The sequence below is a fragment of the Miscanthus floridulus genome, chromosome 5, assembly GCF_019320115.1.
Source record: "Miscanthus floridulus cultivar M001 chromosome 5, ASM1932011v1, whole genome shotgun sequence".
Taxonomy (NCBI): Eukaryota; Viridiplantae; Streptophyta; class Magnoliopsida; order Poales; family Poaceae; genus Miscanthus; species Miscanthus floridulus.
This window is the reverse complement of record NC_089584.1, coordinates 73629460-73647841: the sequence shown is the minus strand read 5'-3', so window position 1 is coordinate 73647841 and position 18382 is coordinate 73629460. Positions and strand designations below refer to the sequence as shown.

General features: G+C 44.5%; 1 protein-coding gene and 1 pseudogene across 2 annotated transcripts; both read right to left on the bottom strand.

Moving 5' to 3' along the window:
• Nucleotides 1-33: 33 nt before the first annotated feature.
• Nucleotides 34-2504, bottom strand: LOC136454771 (uncharacterized; annotated as a pseudogene).
• A 993-nt stretch (nucleotides 2505-3497) lies between these two features.
• Nucleotides 3498-18138, bottom strand: LOC136450075 (uncharacterized). 2 transcript variants are annotated; one of them, XR_010758252.1, is made up of 15 exons: nucleotides 17899-18138; nucleotides 17684-17803; nucleotides 15331-15488; nucleotides 14466-14510; nucleotides 14072-14150; nucleotides 13922-13995; nucleotides 13622-13728; nucleotides 12394-12570; nucleotides 11639-11839; nucleotides 11339-11543; nucleotides 11151-11225; nucleotides 4519-4667; nucleotides 4234-4426; nucleotides 3895-4126; nucleotides 3498-3824 (listed from the first exon to the last, which is right to left on the bottom strand). XR_010758252.1 is itself a non-coding variant. In XM_066450350.1 (12 exons), exons 1-12 carry the CDS (start codon nucleotides 17965-17967, stop codon nucleotides 8421-8423), a joined length of 3936 nt encoding a protein of 1311 aa, XP_066306447.1. In that variant the 5' UTR covers nucleotides 17968-18138; the 3' UTR covers nucleotides 8409-8420. The 2 variants fall into 2 exon arrangements, 1 of the variants encoding a protein (XP_066306447.1); XM_066450350.1 differs by lacking the exons at nucleotides 3498-3824; nucleotides 3895-4126; nucleotides 4234-4426; nucleotides 4519-4667 and adding an exon at nucleotides 8409-11046.
• Nucleotides 18139-18382: the final 244 nt, after the last annotated feature.

Here is an 18382-nt window from a genome sequence, read left to right as displayed (position 1 = left end):
CAACTAAAATAGCTGCTATAACTAATCTTCCTCCTTCAAGGCATTTAATTGGGGGTAGACTGTGAAACATCACAATAACTATACTTTTGATTTCTTCAATGGACAGATATACTGAATTATCCCCCGATGCCATGAACAAATACAGTGAAAAAGAGGAAGTATTTTAGTATATTGAAGTGGTCAAGGTTTTGCATTCTGCACGTATTACTATAGTAATGGCGTGAGTAACCTGTTAAGCTCTTTGCGATGATTAACAAAATCATGGAGACTATGGATAAGAACATCCATATGTGGAAGAAGAACTTTCTTCACTGAATGGTCATCTTGCTGCTGCAAATCAATATCCAACCTCAACAGATTCTCAATGAACTCAAGTGCATAGGTGGGTGATGGATCCTGACGCTGTCTTCACAGTTAAAATAGAAAAAATAGCTGGTACAAGATTATTCGACCCCAGCAGTGGTGCTAATTTTGGGCTCCGACTCATAGCCATAAAACAAGCAAATAATGAACTTGGTTTTCTCACTACTGGAAGCCTCTTGTGTAAAGCAGTCTATCAGAGGTTTCACAGAAGAGAAAAAAATACCCCAGAAGTTTTCTCCTAACTCATGGCTTTCATAGTGACTAAGGGCTGACGAGACAATTCTAATACATGAAGACCTCAAATCCTTCAACTGCTTGATGGATACATTTGTCTGCATGAGAGTGAGGTTGCTGTAGCAATTAGTTAAGAGAAGATATAAACATTTGGCGAATAAAATGCATAGTAGCTTCATGATAAGAAATAATGACACAAGCTTACAAATAAGAAGTACTTGAAGTAAGAATTTGATAGAACCATCTACTTGATTTGCTATATGTAACTAGTTCTTCCCTATAATATCTTCAGATGTCCTAGTTATTTGAGTAATTTGGCAATCTTGAGCTTGATCACCAGAGTAACACAAAGCTACTTTGGGAGTTCAGCAAAAGATGTCACATATGGTACCATAGAGTAAAAATGAAAGATAAGAGCATCCGTAAAGGTGATAATATGGCGAACCTCCATATGGTCTCCTAGATGCATTTCTTTACGACATTCATCCAGGCTTACAGAATTGCCCACTTCAGAATTTATGGAACAATCATTATCATGGTCATTTGATTGGTTGCAAGGATATTTCCCATCACTCTCACTTCTAAGATTCCGCATGCAACTCTCCAGCAAGCGAGCGACAATGATTAATAAAACATTAAGAAATGGGCTTATGTGTGCCATATCAAAAGTACCAAAAATCTCTTCAACCAGATGAATGAAACCATTTGCCTTTTTCCATGTAAAGTTCTCTACACAAATTTCTGTTGAAGTTCCAACAATGTCAGTGAAATTTCCAAGTAGGTTGTCAGACTGAGAACCAAACATTTTAAGCTGGAGGCTGCCAGGGATCAAGGACCTCAGAAAGTAATGAGAAAAAGAGCTCAAGTTCATTTGAATCAAACTGCAAAAGGAAACGAAGAATTGCCTTTCGATGACTGACACCTGTGTGCTGGCAGAATGCAAAAAAATAATGACGAGGTCAAACACAAAGCAAATGAAAAATTACAAATACCATTATCGTTGATAGATAAGCAGTAAGCAAAACACAAACCTTTCGAGAACCAAGTAGCTTCAGCTTCCTTACTTTCGGTGACAACACACGGATAACCAGAGGAACACACGACTTCTATGGTCTTTCAGAATTGCTGAGTCATGTGAAACTGCCCATGTGGTCAGCTCTTCTCGAAGAGTCTTTACGTCAATCAGATTTTTAAGGTTTTGACTGTATGGGGTCAAGAATTCATCCTTCCAGTTCAAAAGACAATCCAATGCTTTTGTTTGTATGTCAGGATCACTTTCATCAAGAACCCTGGAACAAATTGTCAATTAGAACACAATTTATAACACAAAAAACACATTAATTCATCTGCAGGCCGCAGCAGCACATATATAACTATTTATTCGCAGACCTTTTAGTTAGCACTTCCTGGAGAAATTTGCTCTGATATAACGATCTTGCATTGTGCATTAACCTCAATAAGTTTAACCATTCTTTTAGAATCGCTTTCCATTGTTTGCCTTTACATTTTTCAGGCGTATATGAATCAGCACTGCAGAAGTCAGTTCAAAAAAGGTATCAATAAGGATCAGACTTCCAAAAGTCAAAATTGTAGAAATAAGATAGTTTGTCATCTAATAAATACCTAAAGATGCTGCCATCATCATAACCCATAAAGTTGAGAAATAGCGGTATAAGATGTCGAGATCTGGATTCAGCAACATCAGGAACCCTTTGGAGCGATTGAAGCAATAAGGTAGCCATGGTCTCAGCTGGTGTGCAATCAAAGTCCATAGCAAGATACAAGTTGAAGCAGTCAAAATAGCTGCAACACCAAACATGGAGTAAGAAACAGCAGTACAAAAAGAATAAACAGAGCCAAAGGAGAATGGATACAAGAATACTCAATAATATCAGAAAGATTGTACAGATAAATCATCGACTCTTACTGCTTCAAATCGGTTGCTTTCCAATAATTACTACTAAGCATTTTACAAAAAGGATTTCTGTAGGCCAATTACAAGTAATCACAAATATGTGAAAACCAACAAATTAATTTTTCATTATGTAAACCGAGTTGAATAGAAGGAACTATTGTTCATTTGTTAATGTAGAAGCATGCAAAACACTAAGTTAGAAAGTCGGCACAAGTAGAAAATTCAAAAGGTAAGATAAGACTCCAGTATCCTCAAATGTACCATTGGGTGTAACTAAAAGCATATCACATCAGAACTTTGTCATCAAAATCACAGCTTATCTGCCAGATCTGGCAATAATATTACATCTACACAGCCTGCAAATGCACCATTTGAAATACGATACAAAATCCCAATAAAGTGTCAAGAACTTCTGAGCAGAATTAGGAATATGACCACACAGCAGCAAAGGACATGAAAAGGGCAACTCAAAGCACACATGTGTGCATGTAAAGAATGAAGGCATATACAAACGGTTACTAGAGGCTCTGGATTGTCTAATGTATGGGTTTCTAGAAGAACAATGACAAAAGTGTTGGCAGCCAGCAGCCCTGCACAGGTGAGCAGCAGCTCACTCTCTCTCACACACACTGGATTTTGGGCTAGAGGAAGAAGAGAAGGGTGAGAAGAGAGCACACACGAGCACAAGTGCAAATGCTGCTGAACTGAACTGCCCTTTCATTGTCAAGCAAACTGGATATATACAACTCTTAGCTACTACCTACAAGGTACACTAGTACCACTACTACTATAGCCACTACTTGCTACAGCTATCTACTATTGGGCTGAGAGATCAGCCACTACTTGGCACTACTGCCATACTGCTACAGTAGATAGAGGGCAGCAGAGTTGACCTATTGCCTAACCCCTGCTGTAGCAAAAGATCAGGAGAATGCAGCAGATTATCTTACAAAAAGTACATTAGATAAACGACTGATACATACACTGTGGTTGGGTTGCAGCTTCCAGCTTCTCCTGATTTTTCAGTCAGTCCTTTTGATTGGTGAATTGCAATAAACTCAACAAACTGACCCCAAACAAGCTCCTTGTGTTGTCTAATGAGGACAGCAAGGCAATCCAGTGTTGGTGGCCAGAGATCACTAAATCTATTGTACAATATGCCAATAATACCATGTAAGAGAGGAGGTATGTAATCATCATGAACCATCTTGGAAGATAAACTCATTTGTATCCGAGAAATGAAGATAGCAAGTTTACGGCTAGTAGATACTGAAATTGGTGTCGACTCAATAATCAAAAGAGTATCCACAACCTGATTTCAAGGAAACATTAGAGCAATGCCAGGAAAATAGCAAATAAAAGTATTAGTTCACAAGACATACATTAGCGTATTTAGCAACAGCTTCCTCTCCAGAAACTTCTGTTCTCTGCCTCTTTTGTGGTCACTCCTCATCTGTGATTAGACGTTGATCCATCTTCACAAAATATGATAGAATCCTAAAGGTTAAAATTCGAACATCCTTGCTTGGACTGCTCAAATTGACAGCAAAGATAGAGAGCAGATCCAAGAGATTTTGTGGATCAAATTCTTTTGTCACATCCAGGGATGGTAGTCTGCTCACAGAAGCATACAGAAAAAAAATGAATAATTGCCTTAATCAAATAAATTATTAAGGAGACAAATGATTAAAGTGGAGGGTAAAAAGTATATGTAGCTTTACCCTTGCAGGGAATCCAAATATTCAGCTACAGCAGACAGTACTTGTGGGCATGTACTGTGACTCTTGGCAAGCGATATGAAAAAACTAAATTCTGAATTTCTGCTGGTGTTGACCAGCAATAGTTCGTGGTATGATGACAATGCTGCACCAAGTAGACTTCTCCAGGTAGTCATCGGAAGACCATTCATGTTCTCTGCATGTCAATTGTCAATCATTTGAATTTATGCCTTTTAGAAAGACCAACTACGGTGATATTAGGATAAAGAAATCTTCAAGTAAAATCACCTTCTCCGACTTCAAGCAACTGATCAAAGTTGAAGATCAACTTCCTCAGCAGTGACAAACTATCTTGATGTACACCTTTCATATTAGGATAGCAGCAAATAGATCCCCACAATATAGCAGCTTCCTTTTCTCTCGAAAACGCAGGAGAGCTGCGCTTCATTATATTAAGAAGAAATAGGGGGTAAAGAACCCATAGAACAACACACACCCACACACCCTTATCTTTAACTCATAAGATACATTTGCGCCGGTAAAGAAAGAAAAAGCGACCCTGCACCTACAACAAATCAACTAACAACTTGGGCAGGGGCAGTCAAGTGAGATAGCCCACGAGCCCCTGCCAATGTCCACCGTCGACGCTCATCACCAACCAACTTCAAGGTTTCAGCTATGTTAGGAATTGCTCCATCAAAGACGCAGCTATTGCGATGATTCCAAATTATCCATGCTCCCAGAAATATCAGCGAGTTCAAACCTTTTTGCGTTAAACCAGAAGTTGCTGCACTTGCTTTTTCCCACCAATCATCGAATGAATTGTCAGATGGCTGTGGAGCTAGAGAGTGGAGACCGACCTGCCTCAAGATATAGTACCAAAATTGCCTTGAAAAAACACATTCGATTAGGAGATGATCAATGCTTTCGTCGGCTTGATCACAAAGTGGACACTTCTCAGGATGAGGCAGTCCTCGTCGTGCAAGACGATCTGAGGTCCAGCAGCGCTTATGCGCTACAAGCCATAGAAAGAAGCGGCATTTAGCAGGCGCCCAAGTTTTCCAAATTCTTTCCCATGGCCTGAAAAGGATTTTCCCCACAAAAAAGCTATCATATGCGGATTTGGCGGAGTACTGTCCATTTGATAATTTCCATGTGTGAGAGTCCTCCACCTCAGGTTGTAACTCAAAATCATAGAGGAGGTCCCAAAGCTGAAAATACTCCATGATGACCCCTATTGTGAGAGCACCCTTGATGTCCAAGATCCAAGTCCAGTTGGCTAGAGCCTGCTGCACAGTACGCAATTTTCTCTTTCTCTGCGGAATCACAGCAAAGAGTCGAGGCGCAAGATCCTTAATGCAATGCCCATGAAGCCACCTATCAGTCCAGAACAAGGTATTCTTGCCATTGCCAACATCAGAGATAATTGCCATTGAACAAAGCTTCTGAACCTGAACAGGAACCTGTATAGACAGTGCAGACCAAGGACGGTGTGGCTCCTTTTTCTGTAACCAGAGCCATCTTGCGCGTAACGCCCAGCCAAGATTTTTGAGATTGGAAATGCCCAAACCTCCTAGTTCAGTTGGAGAGCAGGCTGTCTCCCATGCCACGAGACAATGCCCCCCACGTGCTTCCTTGCGCCCTCTCCACAGATAGCTTCTTCGAATTTTGTCAATCGCTTTAGTGGCCCATTGAGGCAAATCAATGGCCATCACAAGATAAACGAGCATCGCAGTAAGAACAAACTGCACATGGATTCGCCTCCCAGCTCGTGTCAACAAGTCTGCTTTCCATCCCGGTAGTTGATCAGCTATTCGGTCAATGATGACCTGAACATGCTCTTTTGTTAATCTTCGCAATGAGAGGGGTAAACCCAGATATTTGCATGGAAAAACAGATAATGCACAAGGGAGTTGCTGCTGTACAACCTTAATCTCTTGTTCACCACATCTGATAGGAAGTACGTTACTTTTTTGTAGATTAGTCTTGAGCCCAGATGCTGTACCAAACAGGTGAAGAATGTCCATAGTGACAGCAATATCAGCGGCATTTGGATGAAGAAATAAAACCACGTCATCCGCATACATTGAGATGCGATGTTGCAAAGCACGTCTTGATAATGGTTGCAGCAAGCCTAGCTCAGCAGCTTTTGAAATCATATGTCCCAGCACATCCATGACCAAAATGAATAACATTGGAGATAGGGGGTCACCTTGTCTCAAACCTCGTCGATGGGTTATTCGCTCACCGGGGATCCCATTCAAAAGCACTTGAGTAGAGGAAGAGCATAGTAGCCCACTGATGATCTCTCTCCATATTTGTCCGAAACCCAAGTGTTCCATGACCTCAAGTAAGAAGGGCCAAGCAACCGAATCAAAAGCCTTTGAAATGTCAAGTTTCAGCAAAATACGGGGCTGTTTTTGTTGATGCAGAAATCGCGCCGTCTGCTGTACTAACATGAAATTATCTTGTATGAAGCGCCCTTTGATGAAGGCACTTTGATTAGGAGATACCATTTGGTTTAACTGACCTGCCAATCGATTAGCCAATAATTTGGTTATGAGCTTGGCAAAGCTGTGTACTAGGCTTATTGGCCTAAAATCCTTGGGCTGTTCAGCATCTTCTTTTTTCGGAATCAGCGTGATATATGCAGTGTTAAGAGGGCCGAGACCCCTCAGCCTCCTACTCCAAACAGCAGAGATAGCCACCATAATGTCATTTTTTATTATCGACCAGCAAGCTTTGTAGAAACGCCCTGTGAACCCATCTGGACCCGGTGCTTTATCCAAGGGTAGTTGCTTGATTGTCAGCCACACTTCTTCCTCCGTGAAAGGTGAATCAAGATCAGCAAGGTTATGTGTATGTGTAGGAATCCCCAACTCAAGCAGATTGATGGTATGTTCTCTAGGTTCACTTGTACCAAGCAGTTTATCATAGAAATCGTCCACAACTCGTGCCTTGTCCTCATGTGCTGTATAGATATGATTTTCTGAGATAAGCCTGCCAATAAAGTTCTTCCGCTTGCGATGACGCGAATGTAAATGAAAGAGCCTCGTGTTGGCATCTCCATCACGTAACCACCCAATGCGAGAGCGTGACCGGGCGATTGTCCGCTTGAGAGAGGCCAGGGCAAGAGTATGCTTCTTGAGGTTATTTTTGAGCCATACTTCTTGTGGTGAAAGAGCACGTCGGTCATTGGCAATTTCGAGCTGATGTAGAACTTCTCGCGCTAGGGCAAGTTGGGAATTAACATGGCCGGCATTCTTATCACTCCAGCTCTGCAAGGCCTTTGTGACTGCCTTGAATTTAGCATCCAAGGTAAGGAAAGGGCAGGATACAGATGGGACAGAATTCCAGGCTGTCGCTACCACCTCTTGAAACCCCTCTAGTTGAGGCCAGAAGGATTCAAAATGAAAGCGCCTCCAACCTGTTTTAATATCCTTGAGACCAAGCAAGAGAGGGCAGTGATCTGAGTCATCGGAGGCCATGCTTTGCAGCAGACAGCAAGGAAATATATCCTCCCAGTCCACTGAACATAGAACTCTATCTAACTTGACCAGAGTAGGCGGATCCTGCCGGTTCGACCAGGTATACTTCCGACCATGGAGGGGGATCTCTTTGAGAGCAAGATCATCAATAAATCGCCTAAATCGACCCATCATTGCCCTATTGTAGTTAGAATTGTTCTTATCTTCATCTTTGTAAATCAAGTTGAAGTCACCAACCAAGATCCATGGTCCATTGCAAGCCCCACGGATATCATGTAACTCCTGCAGGAAGAAAACCTTTTCACTGTTTCCTTGTGGCCCATAAACACAAGTTAGCCACCAGGGCGTTCCGTTCTCTGCACAGAACTGTATTGAGGCACTATTGGTGTCCACACGGTGATTTCCAGTGGTCTGAATATGCCGCCGCCATGCGACCAGAATACCGCCACTAGCCCCAACAGCCGGTAGATCAATATAATCTGAGAAATCCGACCCCAAGGCAGAGAGAATGACCCGTTGGGAAATAGCAGCAATCTTTGTTTCTTGAACACAGATAATATCCGCTCGAGATGCTTCCAAAAGAGTGCGCACAGAGTCCTGGCGAGCTGAAGAATTGAAACCACGTACATTCCATGTGAGAATTTTTGCTGGATCCATTAGAAAATAAATGTAAGACGACCAAGAGGATGGTACAGACTGCCTTTACACAAACACCCCCTCATCACTACCCTGGTCAAGAAAATCTGGAAGAGACCAGTTGAAAAGAGCTGCTAAGGCTTCCACATGTGCATTAGAGAGAAGCTCCCTAAATAGCATGTTGTAGTCATTTTGCGCTTGTTGATCAATAGCCTCTTGTTCACCAATATTGAGCAGGGTGCGCATAGCCTTCTTCTTGGATCTTCTGTCCAACTCATCTATCTTGAATTCAGCCTGGACACCTGCAAGACGACGACTGTGTCTTGGTGTCTGTCCTGGCTGTACAGCCTTCTTGCGTTGTATGCTGTTGCCAGGAGTTGGTAAGAGACTCATGGTGTGTCGGGTAAGATTGCTGATGAAGGCCTCACGAGTCATTGGCAGAGGAGCAGGATCAGCTACAGGCATAGTCACTGAAGGAACTGCCATGCCTGCACATGTAGAAGTCGGGGCAGCGACGCCTGCCGCCAAAGGAGCTGAATCAGGTTCAGGTTCAGCCGCCGACGGAGTCACATCAAGGACATCCACGCCTGCGGCCATCGTTTGAAGGACCCCCCCATCTGTCGCCGGGACAATCAGCGTGGAAGCCGGGGGCGGAACAGCTGCAGCAGCCACAACCTCAGCAGCGACCATAGATGTTGCCAAAGAGGAGGCCGCCGAGACCGCAGGAGGATTGTCAGCCTGAGAAGCCGTCGCGGGCGCCGAAATGGAGGCCGGAGGTGGAGCAGTAGCAGTCGCCGTCGCCGTCGCATCCCCGACCGTGGGGGTTCCGGAGGGGTGGAAGCGGTGCCTGGAGTAAACCAGGAGTGGCTTCCCCGGAGCTAGAGAGCACAGCGGTGGGGTGACCAGGAGGTCGAACTCAGGGATGGGAGGGGAAGGTGGAGGAGTCCTTGGTGAAGCCGGCAGATCCGTCGCCTCGTCGCACAGGAAGCACAGGGGCGAACGCGGTGAGGCCGGCAGGTGCTCCGTTGCCTCACCACGGCCATCAGCTTCACCCCCGTCACCATGGCCTTCAGCTTCAGGGATGGGAGGGGAGGCCGGCATTTCCGTCGCCTCGTCGTGGAGGAAGCACAGCGGCGAACGCGGTGAGGCCGGCAGGCACTCCGTTGCCTCACCACGGCCTTCAACTTCACACCCGTCACCACGACCTTCAGCTTTACGCCCATCAACAGAAAGCCCAAAGTCCTCCAGAAGTCCAACAGGGGATGTGGCCACCTGTGGGGCTGGAGCCTGGGTGTCCACAGGCCCATGGGCAGCCAGCCCAGGAGCATCACCGACAGTCCAGGGGAGCTTCAAATCCTCCAAAACCTCAAATCGAACAAGCGTAGGAGAGTCCATTGAAGGGGCCACATCATCCGAGGAGGCCTTCGCGGCTGCTGGGCTGCCATCGACAGGGCCCTCCAGGCCGTTGCCAGGCGCCGTCACAGTAATGAGTGCAGCAGAGCCGAGGAGTTTAATGCCTGGGGAGACCCGAGCGACATCGCACGTCTCCTGGGAACCTACAACCGGCCCTGGAAGGACCGCGGCCGTAGGGGCCGCCCTGGTGATCAAGCTTGAGGCCGCCACGTGGTCGACGCTTGACGAGGAAGGACCCACCCGCCCAATGACCGGCCGACGCCGAGCACCACCGCCATCATCATCACGGCCAGCCGAGGAGGTAGATGGCGATGGAGAAGATGGATGGCGACGCCGCCGTCGAGTGGACGAGCCATCACCGCCTCCGCCCTCAGCAGGAGATGGTGGAGGGGGAGGAGCACCGGGCCCGAGCAGGATGGAGGACCGAACTTCAATAGGATATGACAGGAACCTCTTCACTGGGGGATCTTCCACAGCAGCGACCGGAGGCTCGGCGACCCAAAGCTCCTTGGTGGGCGGGAGCGCAGCCGGGTCCAGGCACCAAGCCGAGCATCTGAAGGAGGTTAAGTTCACCAAATCGAGGGTGTTCGGATGAACCTGCTGAACACAGGCAACGGGGCTCAAGAACTGCTCCACAGTTGAGGTTTCCCAAACATGAGCCGGAATTCCCCGAAGCTCAATGTCGAGCAAGCATGGCAGCACCCGCCCAGAAGCACCGGCCAACCGACTCCACCGCTTGCACAGGAGGGTGAACGCAGGCGAGCGGAGCGGGGGCTGACATTGATCCAATAAGCGCTCAACAAGGCCAAAATCCGGAAGAACGAGGAGGTAGCTCGAGCTGGAAGCTTGACGAAGCACCAGAGAACCCACCTCGACGCCCAGACGAGCAGCGAGCACCTCCGCCACCTCACTTGCAGGGGCCAAGGGCTCTGCCCCACAGACGGTAACAATTACGGCATGCGCGAGGTCCTCTTCTGCCCTAGCCACGCGATCATCCCATTTGATAATGCACGGGGGAGATTGCACAGGCATGGCAAAGGCAGCTTCCTTTTCACTGACCTGATTATTACTAGATCGATTACCAGTGCCGGCTGTATCATCTAATAACTCTATCCAGAAAGAAAATTTTGATTCAAAGAACTTGTAAGTTTTCTCCACTGAATCCAGATGATTTCCATCAGTGCCACGAAGAAATATTTGCTTCTTTGATCCTTTAAAGAAATTTAGAAGGATAAAGATAACATCCTCGGGTGAACTTGCAATGAAATTATCCATTGCACTACAAGGCATAAAATTGCATGGTCAAACCTTTTGTGTGTGAAATGTGAATCGTGAATAGACATAACAATTCTTTTAAGGAATATAAGAAAATATATTACATACCTCAATATCTGACTTTCAAAATGCTGTGTAACTTGAGGACCTGTCGCCAAAAGTTTCCTTATAAAGACAATCACACTGGATACAGAGTTGAAATCAGTGTTAGGTGTTAGATCACTACCATTTGGTAAGAAGCAAAATGTCCAGGAGTTAACAAAGTAAACAAACACCATCAGCATGAGAAAATTTACCTCGGATTTGTTAATTTGAACACTGGAGCATAGAAAGGTGATACGATGGACAAATTGCCAGAAATGGTTGGAACATCCAAAACAGAAAGCAGAAAGTCAAGAATACTTCCAAGAACCTCAGATGAAGAAGCTTCTGTTATGTTGCTACCAGGCAACACATATCTACTAACCAGCAACTCAACAAATTTAATCATCTTCACCTTATCTGGTAAAATAGAGAAGAATCTACTAATCATCTAATCTGAACTAACAATGAATTCAAGCAGTGAAAGAATAACGACAACGAATTGGTAAACTGACCGAATACATTGCTTTGCTTCTTCTGTAAAGCAAATGCAAGAAAATCAATCAAGCACTTCAAATGCTCCAAACAGCCATCCTTAAGACAGCAGTTGATTTCTTCAAATAAACAGGTATACATCAATGGTAATTCTTTTGGATCCACTTCATCGCATAATCTTTGAATCAACCCTGTCATGACCTCATGAATAGTAGAAGACCCTGCATTTTGTACTATGCAGTGATTATTATTGAAGAACAGAAAGAAGTGTAAAAAAGAGCAGCTTTCAAAACAGATTTTTCCTGACATGATTATGCACAAAAAAATGATGTTAGGTCTTGCATTGTGGTTCTGAAACATGGAGAGGCCTAAAAACTCACTTATGAATTATGACGGGGCACTGATGAATTCAACTAAATGGTGATACATGACGAGGTGAGCCAATGAACACAAGCAATGATGGAACAAATGAAACATAAGGACAGTTCAACTAACATTAAGAAAATCACAATAGTAAATGTCATTGGGAATTTGGCAGAAAGTCATCTGACCATCATGGAATAGATAAAACATGGAGGCTAAAAACTCACTTATATGAATTATAATAATGAGGCACTGATCAATCTAGCTAAACCATAATTAATAATGAGGTGGCCCAATGAAAACAAGCAATAGGTAGAACATATGGAACATAAGGGCAATGCAAACACACACACACACACACACACACACACACACACAACTAGTAAGTGTCATTCGGAGAAAGTTATCTGACCATCAGGGAATTTATCACGGAGAGTGGAAACAACTGACTTGCTCAACAAGAACTTCAAGACCTGCCCAGCTTTTGAGTGTAGCTTTGTGGAAGTTCCTTTCATGACATGCCACAACAAAGAGACCACCCCGTCTATCCGTGTGTGTTTAGCAGCCTCACGTAGAACTTTCAGTAGACCTAAGGACCAATCAAGAAAAATGCAAGTTAAAATAAATTAGCTACCTCATTTAAGCAAGCGTGACAGCCTAGCTGCCCACTACCATTGTTAGTAGCTCAGTCTAAACTCTTTAGTACCAGTACTCCCTCCGTTCCAAATTGTAAGTTGTTCCGGCTTTTCTAGATACATAGCTTCTAGTATGCAACTAGACATAATGTATATCTAGGTGCGTAGCAAAAGCTATGTACCTAGAAAAGCCAAAACAACTTACAATTTGGAACGAAGGGAGTAGTGATGAAGCTACATAACACAGCTTTATATGGAAAACCCAGTTCTCCCTATGTTAAAAGGTTTCTGCCTCAGCAAACAGAAAACATTGCATAGTTGCGAAAGATAGGAAGCCAGTGGAAAAAAGGAAAACACCAATCTGCACAGTTAAAACTCCATTCATTAGTACTTGAATGGATGTGTGTCCTGGGGCCTAAGTGAGACAACTGAGAGCAAATCATCAAAAGCACTTGAATGTAGTGGGAAATCTGCCTTTTTTCAATATTTGAAGTCAGAAAATTAGTAAACCTCATTATACAAATGATTTGAAACTGAACCACAGTGTAAGCAGTGTGCCTCATCAAACTCATCTTCCAATTGAGAATAGATAACAGGCCAGACAGAAAAAAAAAACACAAAAAGGAACCAATTTAGTAGAATTGAAATGAAAATAAATGGAGATTCCCTTTAAGTCTCCATCTTTATCTATTATTTTACTCCCACAACTTTCAGTTGGTCCTCTGAGACCTAAGTTTCAGGCTTAGCTAGAATGAATACTTACACAAAAACTATGTCATATCTTTGAGCAATTCACAATGGAGATAATGTTTAAGTTGAGCCCACAGCCAGATACCACAAAGGTTAATTTTGGACTAAATATGAAAAGCTAGTGGCTCCATAGCATTATTGAAACCAACACCAAAAGTTGAGGAAAACAAAAAAGACCCATACCTTTCAGAAGCATATATATATATATATATATATATATACAGTAAAAGAACATAAGTGAGAAAAGAAAAATACCTTGCGTTAGATGATTATTAGGCGCATTCCTCAGCAAAAATGATACAGATTCTGCCATAAATTCTTTAACATAGTCCTTTGGGAAATATCTCAACGCTGCTGTGATCCTTCAACAATGATAAAGACTTGGCAGTCAGTTAGATAGCTGAATTTGGATATCAAATTATCACCAAAGGCAACTGATTTTATATTGGATAACAACAAACGCAATTGGTTTATCTAATCATGGGGGCAAAGGCCATTAAACAAGGTTTGAGCCAATAGCATACATAGGCCTCATTTTTGAAGATGCAAACTCACCTAAGAATTTGGACAGTATCTTTCACTAGATACTTTTGCAAGTACATCATTATATACGACCAGGATGTGAAGACCTGAAATACAACAGAACATATGACTTCTGCTACTTAACTGCAAGCAAGACTTATGAATCACAATAAGCAGACCAACCTGCTCCAGGATTTCGGGGTCACGATCACCTCCATCATTAAGGAGAGCTAAAAGGGCACTAGCATGTCTTCCTAAAAAGCTGTAATCAATAAAAAATAGAAAAGAAGGTCAAGCATAACTAACGAGGATAAGGGCCTCTGAAACCTCTCATTCTGTATGAAAATAAGGTCTCAGTCAACTCTTGCAGCAGAACAATAGAGATTATAATCCTTTTAGGTTGATTTAATTTAGGTCATTGGGGAAAAATAGATCAATGCAATCATCTTTGAGATGACAAAAAACAAAACAAGCAAGACATAAGGACCAGGGCCTACACAACACTATAATGCTACAGACTAACAACCATGCTGAGTAGCCTTATAGTAACTTATTGAATTGGAGCTCCGAAACTCACGGCAAAAAATCTTCTAGAATATCCCTGGAGAGAGCTGCAATCAACCTGCATGTCAAAAAGAAATGAGTTAGACATCCAATAGTTGTTAAATCATCACAAACCAAACATGAGCCATTGAATATTAAACATAAAGTAGGATTCCACTAGTGACCTAGTGAAACTGAAATTCTGATGCTACAACGTACTGGAGCCCATTACTCAATAGAAGTACATTTAATTCAAAACAAAGGATTGCAATAGGCAAAATAGAGCTGAGTAGTTACAATAGAACAACACAGAAAATAGGGCATGTGTGCAACCAAGGGTCAGACAATAAACTGAGGCTCTTCAACTCCCCGTGCCTCCTTACACAAAAAACAATTGTCGAGAGCAATAAAATATGGGATCGCCTAGTATTAAGGTTCTGAGGCTCTTCAACTCCCCGTGCCTCCTTACACAAAAAACAATTGTCGAGAGCAATAAAATATGGGATCGCCTAGTATTAAGGTTGCTTAAAGGTTGTATGCTGATCCAGTAGCCATTCCAACAAAGATATAACAAAACATCTACAACTAAGTACAGACATAGGCAGGTTCCATTTACAGACCAACAGAACAATCTCCTGCACAGCAAGTTTTGTCAGATGATCAGATATGAAGAATGACAAAATTGACTTCATTTCCAATTTTTATTCTTATTATATTGTACAGATAGTTTTTCAAAATTGTTACACAAACCCTAAACTTGAGTAATCATGCATCATTCGCATATGTAGGTTAGACAAATAAGGAAAGGCAATGACAGCATATAACACATTTAGTACTATGCGAAGAAGAGCTGAAGTCATCACATTTTCACTAAGTGCATGAATCTGTGATATACTTACATGAGTATTGGCTCCAGGGACAATCTTGCACTCATGTTTACCCTTTGTAGAAGTGCGGAAAAGAGCTTTTCACGGTGCAAGACAATTTGAGGCAGTGTCTGTACCAATGGTATCATCTCGTCATAAAATGAGATGAAATCCTCTGCAGTATTGAGCTCCTGGATTCACATAAGAAATGGAACAAAAGAAAGAAGTTTTAAATAATTGCCTATAACTATAACTAATCTATTTGCAATAGAAAGAACCAAGTTCCCACATGGCCTAGATATAATCAAAAAAACCCTTCTAGATGTGCTCATGCTGGGCACAAGACATGCCTCTGCAGTTGTGCTTGGTCTACTTCAAGCCCTAACTTCCATCACTATCCCAAGCGAGACCTGCTAGTGCATCTTTCGGCACCAGAAAACTAGCAATAATTTAACTCAAAACTCCTTCCAGATATGCCCCCACGCAGCCCACTTCATGCATCTCCTGAAACTGCTCAGCCTATATCATGCTCTTAACTCCATCACAAGACCGAGAGAGTTGCGCTGGTGCATGTGTTGGACCTTTAGCACCAGTGTTTTCAGATCAGACGACTAATCGCGATTAATCGTGATTAGTCGTCCTTATCGTAACTAGGTGCTCGATAAGGGCCCTCGATTAGTTTAGGCCGATTAGAAACCTTATCGTCCGATAAGTTGCGACTAATCACGATTAGTCGTCCGATCAGGCTAGCCGGACGACTAGTTGGGTAGGGAGAATTCGGCCTAGCTAAAGAATTTGGCCCACCTTTAGCTGGCCCATTAGGGTAAGAAGAAGAGGAGTGAGTGAGTGACCTAGTGGAGTGTAGCCGCCACACATTTCCAGCTCCCGCTCTGGCTCTGCTCTCTCTTGCACTCTCTTGCAGCCGCCGGCACCTCCGCCCGCGTCTCCTTCGCCTGCGACCTGCCTCTCTGGATCTCCCTCGCCGGCGTCCGCAGCTCCGTCCGCGCCTCTTGCCAGTGTCCGTAGCTCCGTCCCGCCTCCACCTCCGCCAACACCTCCGCCCGCGCCTCCACCTCCGCCCGCTCCTGTCTCCTCCCCTGCCGGGACCCAGTAGCTCCGCCCGCCTCTGAGGCTCTGTCGCTCTGAGCTCCTTCCTCGACGCCTTGAGGACGGACGCGGGAGGCCTCAAGCATCAAGATGAGCCACCACTCTGCCTCCTCTGAAGGTTATTGTCTATATCTGCTACTCTGCTGCTGTGTATTGCATGTTGCCACCAATTTGTGACACATTTGTGTGGCCGTGTCGCTCTGCAGAGGATGCTCAACGGCGTGCAGTTGTTGAGGTAATTCTACCTGAGAATGAAGCTGTCTCAGGAGGGGCTGCCTCAGCGTTGTCAGCTGCTCCAACTGAAGCATCTCTGATAGCTCAAGCGATAGCTAAATTGCCGCCAGATCTTGCTGTCATGGCTGAAGATAAGAAGAGGAAGGCAAAATCATCAGATCCTGGATGGAAATATGGGTTTTGGCCAGACATAGGGAAGAAAGAGTTCATCCAATGTATTTTCCGCAAAAAGATTGTCCCTGTAGGCATTAAAAGGTTCAAGCAACACCTTGCTGGGGGCTATTCCTCGCCGGTCTCTTCATCTTCGTCGCCAAAAGCTCCTCCCCGCCGGTCTCCTCCCAAGGTCTGTATGTCCTCCTCCCCTGCTCCTCTGTTTCCTTCCCCTGCTTTGTCTGTTTGCAAACATATACAGTCGGTCTCCTCTGTTTCCTTCCCCTGCTTTGTCTGTTTGCAAACATATCAGCTGCTGAAATGCTGATAATGGATGGGAGAAGGCTCAGACCTCAGATAAGTACCTAACTTGCTATTTCCTATTTTTTGTATCACTTGTATTGATGCCCAATTGCATCTAAAAGTGTTGTCCACTTCTATTGCAGCAGTGCTGCAGGAAATTCAGTGATCAGTAGTGTATCAACTGCAACTAAGGACAAAGAACCTAAGGTATGTCTACTGGTCCTTCCCTATTTTTTATCTAAATTATTCATGATTTGTGCTATAAATGTATATATTATATATTGATATATAAATATAAATCGGCAAAATGCCTAGAAAAACGCCTAGCATCGCCTAGGCTAGCCTAGGCTGGACTAGTCGCTAGGCTAAGGGTCATTGCCTAGCGCCTAGCAAAACTTTGCTTGGATGTAATCCTGACTAGATTACACAATATAACACACAGGACAGTACAGCAAGCAATGATTAAGGTAATTAAACTCTTTCTGATGCTCTAAGCACCAAATTAAGCTCCCTTTTGTTACTTCCAAAGTGGATTTAAGGATAGCAAAGATTGAAATAAATAAACGAAGCAAAAAAAAAAAAAGTCGCATACCCTCCACTCCACAATTGCGTCGAGGAAGGAGGACCCGCTGGACGGCTCCGCCTTCAGCGTGTGGAGGCTGCGGTACACATCGATGTCGATCTCCTCCACCCGCTGCGAGAAGCTCTTGAACTGCGGAAGGAAACACAGAGCCCATTAGCATCCATAAAACTCTTCCGCGACCTGGATTCGGTGTCAGCGAAACAGCAGTTGGAGAAGAGGCGTACCGAGAAGCGCTTGCGGCTGGACGAGGACGTGTTGAGGCACTTCACCGCCGCGTAAGACGGGGTCGCCATGGCCGCCGGCGAGGTGGGGCGGCGGCGCTAAAGGAGGCGGTGGCCTACGAGGGGGGCGGGCGGAAGCGGAACAACATCCGGGTCCGGGGGCTCGCGGCGCGGGTTCAGGCGAGGAGCAGAGTTTTGCTTGCGGCGTAGGGTTTTGAGGGAGAGGCGGTGACGGATGACTGGGACGGACGAGTGATTCTTCACGACGACTACAGCGGCAGGAACCAGCCCACCAGTCCACCATAAGCTCGGCGAGCACAGCATCCTAGGGCCGGCCATCGGGTCAACCAGGTCGTTGGGTTGGGTCGGGCCACGGGCAGGCTTTTTGAGTCGTGTCCGGCCACGGGCAGGCTCAGGCCTCAAGGCCTTGGGCTGAGATTTTCACCACCAGGTTCTCCACGGCCCAACCTGAAACAGAAACCCGCCC

Excerpts from the sequence above, each read along its gene's own strand:
- LOC136450075 (XM_066450350.1), bottom strand. The coding sequence starts at position 17,967 with ATGGCGACCCCGTCTTACGCGGCGGTGAAGTGCCTCAACACGTCCTCG. Across the intron at positions 17,804-17,898 it reads CCAGCCGCAAGCGCTTCTCG|TTCAAGAGCTTCTCGCAGCG; the intron begins GTACGCCTCTTC and ends TTCCTTCCGCAG. Across the intron at positions 11,226-11,338 it reads TTCAAATTAACAAATCCGAG|TGTGATTGTCTTTATAAGGA; the intron begins GTAAATTTTCTC and ends CTCTGTATCCAG.